The sequence below is a fragment of the Hyposmocoma kahamanoa genome, unplaced genomic scaffold (genome assembly GCF_003589595.1).
Source record: "Hyposmocoma kahamanoa isolate Upper Pololo Valley unplaced genomic scaffold, ASM358959v1 161, whole genome shotgun sequence".
In the NCBI taxonomy this organism is placed as follows: domain Eukaryota; kingdom Metazoa; phylum Arthropoda; class Insecta; order Lepidoptera; family Cosmopterigidae; genus Hyposmocoma; species Hyposmocoma kahamanoa.
In genome coordinates, this window is record NW_020653581.1 from 586,740 (window position 1) to 597,653 (window position 10,914).

General features: G+C 40.1%; 1 protein-coding gene across 6 annotated transcripts in view; it reads right to left on the bottom strand.

Moving 5' to 3' along the window:
- The window catches only part of LOC113225512 (protein held out wings), a 107,661-nt gene extending 102,343 nt beyond the window's left edge, over positions 1-5,318 (bottom strand). For 4 of the 6 annotated variants that reach the window (XM_026457828.1, XM_026457831.1, XM_026457830.1 and 1 more), the window contains exon 1: positions 5,142-5,314. In XM_026457828.1, the coding sequence (XP_026313613.1) occupies positions 5,142-5,268 (127 nt within the window). In that variant the 5' untranslated portion in view covers positions 5,269-5,314. Of the gene's footprint in view, positions 1-5,141 lie in introns of all 6 variants that reach the window. The other 2 variants (XM_026457832.1, XM_026457833.1) reach the window with 2 other exon arrangements.
- Between the last annotated feature and the right edge of the window lie 5,596 nt (positions 5,319-10,914).

Below are 10,914 nucleotides of genomic sequence, written 5' to 3' on the forward strand. Positions count from 1 at the left end.
CCTAAAGCGAAAGCCACATTTTCAAGCGACTAAGCAATTCCGTAGGCGTCATGAGGGCCACAATTAATCTAAGCAGGTCCACGCAGCACGTCACCTTCGTCAATCGTGGGCTGTTAGCTCCCACGCTAAGTCTCCGACCTTTTTGTTGCATGCTGTTTACAATGTCTTGTTCTAAGACTGACTACATGCTGAATATTCACTTATGTTAAACACCTCATTGCGAGGGGTCCAATAAAATTTAATTATGCTCTGGTACGCTGCTGCAACTATTTAAATTAAGATGCTGAGTCAGGTTTAAGCATGAAATAACCGATCTATTTTCGTTAAAGTTAACGTATCGTAAATGCAAAGTTCGCCAATGTGTCATAAAGAAATTTATCAGTGGAAATTACTTGGGAACAAACGTTTGTGCGAACAAGCTGTTAATATCGTCTCATTTGGCATAATTGGATTCCCCAGTTTCATTGTGCTAACAAAAGATAAAGATTTGAAACGCGTGTTGATTAAGTGTTTCTAGCTTCGTATTGATTTATTTATGCACTCGTTTCTATTTTATTTATGTATCGACAACTTTCTATTTCTAGGCGCCACATTATTCTTTCAAACAATGAATAAAACTGAAGTTTCCATAAGCTCATTTGACAATAAATCATAGTGAACCGCGTAGGAGCCGAAATGGTGTGACTTTGATTACGGAACCGAAATCTAAAAGCGATGGTGTTAGGATTGTTGGTTTGGTACGCGTAGGCCTCGAGGGTCCCACCCACAGGACAGGTTCACGCATTCTGAAGCGATCGATTTTCATTTCAAATTACAGTGCACACGCGCCGCAACCCACGCACCCTTCCCGAACGCATTCCTTATGTGTTCAAGTACGCTCGAGAGTAATGGTCACCAGCTTTCATTAACATTCCAAGTAGGTGTCACAGTCACAGATGTTTGACTGTGTGCCGTGTCCAAGTCAAAAGATACTATGCACTAAAAACGTGCAATCAAAACCTAATAGCTATGTAGAAGAAGAAGACATTTCCTGAGAACCCGACGATTATAGGCATTGTTTCAAGTTAACTAATGACAGTTACTGATGCACGCACAGTTAGTGTGCATGTGTTTTCATGACCCTAGAAAAAGCGTCTCTCATTAGTAGAGCAATCACGTCGGTGGAATCGAGTGTTGTTAGATACTAGAGAGGCAGTGTCGTGGGAACGGGTAAAGAATGGTCGGTCGTCTTGTGCGATCTAGTTTTCTAGAGATGCAAGTACAGCCTAATCGAGGTCGAAGCGATATGAGTCGCGTGTCAACACTTGCAACGGGTATGAATCATTTCTGAAATTTCTCCGTCGCAACCTTTCCTCACAGAGCACGTTGTACCATATGCCCATGTTTAAATTAAATGGGAAATCAAACATCTATTTTAAGCAGTGACAAATAGTCGGACCGTCCGACAGTTAATTCGGCGACCATCTAAATATCGATGACTTGAATCATATTAATTAAGCAACCCACAGCATGTTGCGACGTGTTTGTAGCGACTGGAACAGCCTTGGCTTCTACACCTCCGCGCTACCCACGACTACCCTCATTTGGTCATCGGCGTGGGCACAACCTAATCGCATCTAAGCAACCTTATAATGACCTAAATAAGCCTCAAAATTGCAAGGGTTGCGGAACCTGCTTCAATGGTAGGTAGGTGGCGCCTACACATCAAAAGACAATTATTGCAATATTGCTGTTGTTTGTTAGTTTGATTTCATTTTAATGCTTTGAGGTCAAGACTGCTTAAGCGTAATCATAGGTAGTACGTAAGTTTAACAAAGACACCAATAACTGGAATTGCTTGATATAATATATTAATACTGAAACCATAATATTTGGGACTTAGTAAGAAACCGAAAGCATTGATGAAAACCAGTTTCTCGTCTTAATACGTTTCGTACAGGGAAGACACTATGGTAACCATAGATAAGAATGATTTAAAGGCTATTAAACAAGCTTTACTTGTTATCGAAACATAATCTGCAAGTGAAGAAGATAAAAATTATCAATAAATCTGGCACATTATTGCCGTGTATTATCAGTTATCACTAAAATGGTTCATTGATTGTCTCTTTTATCTTGTGCAACAAGAATAATGTTTTATTGACAACATTATGTGTGACGAATTTGTGTATTTGTATATGCAGCATTGTATTTGTTATTGTTGCGCACAGTTGTTATTGGAATGCAAAACAGCCAAATAGTTTAATATGTAAACATGCTAAGATGGAATTGCTCGCGACTATCAAACGTTCCGTGTTATTAAATGTCAGCCGCATTGTTGAACAATCTGTCCTGGTTGCCAAGCGATTTAATAGTGGATGAACTTTAAACTACAACAATAAATAAAATAAGTACCTACTGCTCGTCGTTACATTGTATTTTTGTGAAATGTTACTTTAATTTAGCAATGACACAAAGCAAAAGAATATTGAAATCTTTCTGCTTCAAGTAAACACTTTATGTTAGAATCCAACTACACAACCCTAATGGTGTTGTTGTACTTAATATTCCAGTGTCGAAAATAGCAGCCGTAATTTCTTAGTTCGGCGTAACGCGATACGCCACGCCTGTCGGCTGTCAGCTCGCCGTCGATATTTTCGTCAAGTCTACACAGTTCACGCTGGAGCGGCGACGTGTCCAATAAACCATAAAACGATCTCTTACTAGATCGTAATTTTTGCATCGGACAGCGAGTTGGAAAACATCGAAGTGTTGAGTACGTTTGATCGGAAAAGCATGATATTGCTCAATATGGAATGACGCAAGCAGGCTCAACTCCTTACTTGTCTTATCAAAACAAAATTTAAGAAAAGATTCGGTCCTCAATTTGAGAGACCCTTGCTTTTTAAGGCAAATGTTAAATCAACAACTTTTTGAGAATGTTGCAATCGTATTACCCACTATATTCGTTTTAACATTATACATCCACGCGTTTTCAATGCAATAAGCTTGCAAAAATATCACTTGTCACCTTCTTTTCAAGAGGTTTACGAAACTTCATTACAATTTAGCACACTTGTATATTTTATTGACATACAATTATTCGAAATTGTCATTCTAATGTACACTTGCAAGACTGACCACCATAATATCCATGTGTCGCATTTCGTAATCGGCTTATTTAAATTTAAGTAAACACTGACTGCGTGTATTTGGATCGAGCTACAGATGTTGAAGTCTTCAAGTCGAGTGACAACTTGAATTCGTTATGGTTATTACTACTACCATTTGTCGAATCGTTTTATTTTCCAAACCGTATAAAGAGGCAACCCAATAAAGTAAGAGAAAGTACTTTTTGGCTGTTTGTTCTTACTTGTACTCTATATCGCGACTTTTCTTGGTGAGTAGATATTGGTATCTTTTGCGTGTAGGTTGTGAACAGCGCAGTAAACTTTTCTTTGTGAAAGTCTAACACCCCATTAGCATTATCTTTTGTACTCGGAGTTGCTGCCAATGTTGTTTAAACATGTGGCGTTGATATTTTTCAAATCATTCTCACAGTTGTAACAGTAAAGTTTAGCGTGGAGTATCATGATGTGTATAAGTGTCGCTGATATAGACCTTGCTATTCTATGAAACGTGACTTGAGTCGGTAATGAATTTTGGAGTCACATTAGAGTTCTTTTTATTGAATATCGAGTCGACAATTGTCCAAACAATTGTTATTGAACTTATATTTCTAAAGAAACGTTCGTTCACGCTCGTTTTTGTATCATTGTAATCTTAATTGGCAATGCTTTCATCACGTGTACGAACATTGTACTAACAGGAAGGTGGATAATAACTGTGGACGATATAAACACCTCGTTTTTCAACTTTTAGTGTTGTACATCCATTATCAAGTTGTTATGGCGTGGTGCTTATAAGGTGCTGGATCGACAAGGACTAAAACTAGTCTTGTTGGAGAAGGCAATAAAAATATGCCGTTTATGTGTTGTTTTAATTAGGTTTTTATATGATCTTAAGGTTGCACAGATTCATTTCTCCTCCAGGGTTGCGTCAAATATGTTACACCGTTTTATCTTTTAAACTTTGTTTTATTTACAATTTTTATATATTATATATATAATACTGTTAGTGGTAGGTATTAATCAAACGCTAATTGTTATCGCCATAACGATCGTTTTAATGAACATCAACATCACACCGGAAGGCACACGTATATATATGTATATATTAATATTTCGTATTGCGAGAAGTTGTTACAAATTGAATCTATTAACGTGCTTGCCCAAATCAGAGTCAACAGATTAATCAAAAGATAGGAAACCGTCGACAAAAAGACAATTTTGTCATCTTGTAATATAAAGCAATGAAAAATACTGATTCAACAGGAATTGTGGAAGCGTGCAATCTACACTACTCTATTAACTACCTACTTATTCTTAATTGAGCAATGCATTTTGTTTAACTTAATCAATTCAGCTTAGTTTACAAGTGGAGGAGACAGCCGGTAAGCGTTCAGTAGCTGACAGATAAGGGGTGTGTGCAATCCGCAGTGTTTGCGAGCGGCTATAAAACGAGGCTACAAGGAGCGCGCCGGCGCGGCGCGCTGCGTAGGCACAGATCTCGTGCGCCTACCGCCCGCGAGCGGTGGACAACCGTACGGTACCTACATGAAGTGGCGACATTCCACCAACTCGCGCGGAATGTACCACGGCCCTGCAAACAGGTTACTTCTCAGGTCTCGCGATCCTTTCGGCGCGCCCCAATTATCAAATTATAACCTCAAAACGCTAAGAAACTCGTATATAACTGCTGCGCAATCGGACGACAAACTAAAATGCGACCACTAAACCCGTTTACACATTCATTTCACCGATCTCTTTCGTTGGCGACAATCTAACGAATGTTGACCGCAAATCCCCGTCGGCAAGACGTTCTGCTTTACTCGGCTTTTCGAAATGAAGGATCGCATTACAAACTCCACTGGACCATAACTCGGCGGGGCGAAGACAAAAATAAACGTAATATCGTGTGCGTTGTACCATTTGTCGACGCATCCGATTTATGATCACATCGGTGACAAGATGCGTTAATAGGTGCTGGTACACTCTCGCCTGTCGATGGCTTATAAATAGTAGAATGCAATTTCAACCTACCTTCATCCAGAAGTCGCTCCATGTGCATGAAAACATTCGGGAACGCAGCCAGTTGCTTCCTGTCTTTGAGCAACTGAGCTAAATAGTCCGCTATGCTTTGCGTCGAAGGACTGTTATTATCACACATTTTGAATACTATTTATACAACTAGAGACACGTTTAAAGTTTCAATCAACACGTTCAAATAAGATATTGTACTTTAGTTGCTAGTTATTGTTATTTTTTTTTGTGAGATTTGTTAGATAGTTAAAACTTCACTACCACACACATCGGAGTTTCGATCACCACTAAATGACGAAGTTGACCGAAGTGAAGTTGTGGGCGAATATAGCGCTGCGCCTGCGCTCTTGTCGAATGGATTTTTTGTGAGCGCGTGCGACTCAGGCCATGGTGTAGGCGTAGTGATAGTGTATAGTTGTCTCACTCCCTCGCGCGTGTTGCAACCCATCTATCTCATTCTGGCAAGAGTAGACCGCCCGCGAAAGAGACGCCATCTAGTTAACCCACTTACAACTACCTACCAATCATTCATTACTTACTGTTCACTACACGGCTACCTTGATGAATTAATGCCAAGTTAGTTATTATGTGATTGATAAGGTGTACCATTTGCATAATGTGTCAGATATCATGTAAATATTAGAACAAACACACTAACACAGTTATTATTATCTGTGTAGCTTGTTGTGTATTTTTTCTCCAACTTACGGTTAAATTCTTACTATATATACTTATAGTAATACTTACTTGCACAATAATATTGAAGGTATTTAAAATTTATTCGTTATTTTTTAATATATACTGCTCGGCAGCAGAAATAGGTAAGGTGGCAGTACTTACCTGTACAAACTCTGTCACAAGAAGCTCTGCTGCTGAAAAAACATAGAAGCGTAGCGGGTGGAAATCCTAAGTCCCTGCCTAGATGTGAGACAGACATTATAATGTATAATTAGCCTACATACAGTTCCTCAGCTGGGCACAGACGTTCTCTTACAATGAGGGAGCTTATAGACAATAGTTCCCACACGGGCCCGACACAGATTGGAAACTTCACAAACATCATTAGATTGCTTTGCAGCTGTGTACAGGCATCCTCACGTTTACCTTCACCGAAAAGCTCCAAAGTAAATTTCGCACATAAATTACGAAACTCAGAGGTGCAAGCCGGAATTCGAATCCAAGATCCTCTACTTGTGAGACTATAATGGCGGCATAACATTATGATGAGTTCCAGCCGGATGTAAGGAGTTTTTTCTAAGTGTTCGATCTTTGTATTAAAATTGGACGTAGTTAAACAAAAAGGATCCAATGCTGGATGTGCGTTGTCCTTCGCGTTATGGCAGCTTGAAGTTTAAAAATGTTTCTCACTCTTGTTTTATTTCCAAAACTTATAATGTTATGTAACTCCAAAGATATTTATTTATGTTTATATTTTGGATTTTTTTGCTGATTTAAGAGGACGTTAGGAACCGCTTCGTACATATAAGTCATGTTTTGATAATTTTGTGGATTGAGTCCTTTTTGCTTAACGACGTCCAATTACAACTTACATAGCTTTAATGGTATTAAGTGTCAGGAAGAACAAGTTTTTCTCGTAGGTGCAGGCAGAGACCATAGCCCTCCACTTGCTACGATCCTGACACATTATTTTTCGCCTTATCGATACTAAGTGGAGCTTCAATAATGTTAGTAAACTAATTTCGAACGTGACAAATTAATAGAATGTCAACATTTGAAAGATGAAATTATACAAACGATTTTTAATTATTAATTGGATATTCAAAATATTGTGAATAAATGTCAGAAATTTATCAATGATGTTTGTGTTACGTCGCCTAAAAGACTAACGCACTAACAGGGGCGAATTTTAGCCTCCAAGCGCTTTATAAGCGGACCAGAAAGTGTCGAACTATTGAAATTATAAAGTGCTATAAAAGTGCTCAGATCCTTACGAAACCTGGAAAGGTTGATGTAGAAAAATAATAACCAAATCAATGATACACACAGAGTTCATTTTGACTTTAGACTTTTTGCCTTTCCATTGAAGATATGCTACTCGAAAAATCCTAGAACAAAAAATAGAAATACCGTTGTACAATATCCTAGTCAGCGTACTTCAAAAGCATACTAAAATAAAACCCATAAAATCAAAATGCAAGGCAACGGCTAGGTCATTAAACTCTAGTATACCTACTTCAACATCAACTTCAACAACACAACAATCAACAACAATCAACATATAACTTGGTAACTTATTAAAGATAACATTGATATTAAATATCAAAAAGTCGCATCTGTATTTAGAAACAACTGTAAGCCGCTTTTTAAATACTGAACCAGCCACATAGTTTTTCGCACAATGCATTTGAAAGGGAGCATAAAATGACCCGTATAAAAATTTATTCCCCTTTGTAATTACTCACCCTTTTGGCTTTTGAGAATTAAATAGACTTATACAGCTGTATTTTTATTTATGGAAGTCAGTATTAATGAAGATAATTATTTTCTATTATAGTGTACATTTGGCGCCTTGTTTTATGATACCAAATTACGTGCGCCTAGTAATAGCAATACCACTCATAGCTTTCAGTCGCAAAGATCTGAGGGGCATTGCGGCTGTTGACAAGCATAGCTATAATCGTAATTTTATAGGTTAATCAATCACTGACAGGTGAAATATTTGTCGAGAGAAATCTACAAGTCACATGCCTGTAATTTAACCACAAATCTTGCCCTTCAAAACCGGAACGCAGTAACGTAAAAATGTGTGAGGATCCGCGTTGTACTGCAGGATCTAGATTTAATTGAAAGAAAAATGTATTTTAGATAAAATGTATTGAAATGTAAAATAAACGTGAAGAAGAAAAACAATTGTGTCTGAAAGAAACACAAAAAAGAAAATTGCAATGGAATAAACAAGCGCTTAACAAAAAAAAGTAATAAAAATAATAATAATATAAGATGCCGTTGGGGCCATTAACAACATGCTGCCCTCATTATTAGAGGAAAGCGCAGACCTTTGGGAGACAGACTCAATTCTTTTCGCTGCCGCAATGACTGTGTGTCAATTTGTCGGCGTCAGGATGCCGCCAACAAGATCCGGCAGTAACCACGAGTTTGGCAGTACTCCTAGGACTAGTACTAAGCCAGCCTGGATGGTGCGAATTGAGGGTCGTATAGCATGGGCCAGGCTAGCTTCAAATCAGGCATCACAAGGCCGAGAGTGGTGCGCTTTGTCCGAGAAGCATTCATTGAGAACATTTTTGTAGACTCACCGGAGTTTGCACGAAAACTGACAGGGCGCATCGATGATCTGAAGCAGAAGATAGCTGCTTGGGGCAAGCGGATTCGGCGATATTCCGAAAGGGTGAAGAGGTATCGGCAGAATCGTCTCTTCATGAGTGAGCAAAAGAAGTTTTATAGGACACTGGAGCGTCCTGATGTGGTCTTGACGGGTGAGCATCCGGACAAAGCAGAATCCTTTTGGCGAAGGCTTTGGTCGCAGCCCGTCGATCACGAAGAGGGTCCATGGTTCGAAGCGGTCGAGGGAGCATGTGCAACCATTCCGCCTATGGATCCCATCAGCATATCGGAAGAGAATATAGCGATAGCGGTCCGTAAGGCTCCGAACTGGAAAAGTCCGGGCCCGGACTACGGATATTGGTTGAAGGGGTTCTGGTGCTGCCACGCTACTCTCGGTCGTCAGTTCCAAAGTACCCTTGAGAGTGGGACGCTCCCAAACTTCTTAATTACTGGGGGTCACTCATTTAGCTCCAAAGAGCGCTGCTACCGTGGATCCATCACATTATCGCCCCATAACTTGTCTTTGTACAATATACAAGACTAACATCTGTTTTGAGCTCCAAGATAAGTCAGCACATTGTTGATAACAGTGTGATGTCTGAAGCTCAAAACGGATGTAGGGACGGTAGCCGCGGTAGTAAGGAGCTACTCCTCATCGACGCGGTCGTTGGCCAACTTGTCAGACGTAACCATCGGAATTTCTCCGCTGCCTGGATAGCTGTAGGAAATCGTTCGATTCGGTGCCCCACTCATGGCTCTCGAAGGTCCTCGAACTATATAAAATTGATAGTGTAGTTCGACACTTCCTCGGGCAATGCATGGGGTGTTGGAGAACGATCCTGAGTCTGGACTGTCAGCGGATGACGGATGCGGATGACCGAATAGAAATAAGGCGAGATATTTTCCAGGGCGATTGTCTAAGTCCACTGTGGCCTGGCCCTGAACCCTCTGAGTACTCTACTAGCGAGGTCGGGCACAGGCTTTCGGAGGTAGTTTCGGAGAGGTGGGCCGCGAATGCCTCACCTTCTCTACATGGATGATCTCAAGTTATACGGCCCTACAGCTGACAGATTGACGGAGCTACTGACAATCACCAACGATTTCAGTAGTTCGGTTAGGATGGAGCTTGGGATCGATAAGTGCGCGGTGGTCCATATCGAGAGGGGACGTGTCATGCATTCCGAGTTGGCACCAATCACCTGCGGGTACTCTGCGAGACTGAAACATACCGGTATCTGGGCATGTCACAGACCATCAATAATATAAAATATATATAATAATAATAATAATAACACGCACACACTCATAGACCCGCACTAGGGAAGCCCTGTATTGCAGGTGCCATGGACACACACATGGACAACCACAAATTACACCCAAACTCACGAGAGAAATAAATGTAGGCCATACAAATATTTCTCCCTCAGAATCGAACCCGGGACCTCTGCGTGGCAATCCAACATGGTAACCGTTCGGCCACAGCGACAGTTAAAAAATTGTATGTCGTTAACGTAAATATTACTACGTTCCAGTTTTAAATACCCTTCAAGGTCAGTGGTGTAATTACAGGCACATGGGACTTGTCAATTTGTTTCTGGGTGACAGCGTCTGTGCCCTTTGCGATTTAAAGCTCTGAGTGGCACGGACTTGTACGTAAACTTACGTCACTTGGGATACCAATAATAAAAAAACGTCTTTCGCCATGGGCCCTTGCCCTTTACATCATTTAAACGGCCCATTCACTACCTGCATTGCAGTCCGCCACGCGTTCAAGAGACTGCTTACACACTATCCTGCATATGGAGTCTCGCAGGACGCATTGCAGGACTGCAGGATGGCTTGCACGCTGCAACTACATTCATAATCCTGCATTACACGGCAGACGGCTAGGCTGACTGCAATGCAGGATAATGAATGCCCCGTTTGCGTATATTTAGGTCAACAAGCTTAACTAAAGTACGGTACACCACAGCAGAGATAAATGTGGCAAAATTCTTTGCTATTATTAATACCTAGACATTTGCAGCTGGGTTTAAATTTGCCGTTATAAAAATTTTGCTTGGCTTAGCCTGTAAATAATTATATCGTCGGGGATAGCGCAATACGCGTAACTAGCATTTGATTATGGGTCTCCAAATTAGCGTGATTTACGGGAATCTATTGTTATCAATCCGTAGACAACATAAATTAATGCTTACTGTGCAAAATAGAAAGTCGTAGCCATTCAAATAATAAAGTACCTAATAACGTTAACGTTATCCCTCTCCCGTGAAATTTGCCAATTACTCCTTACGCGTATTTGCACTATACCCGACAATATTATATCTATTATTTCGGGAATTGCTTGCTTACTTAAAACTAGTTCTGAAGCTGGGACGAAGCGTGCTTTAAATATAATGTTAAAAAAATGCCAATTATTTTCTGTTGTGTATAAAACTACATAAAACAATTGTACGTACTATATTATTGA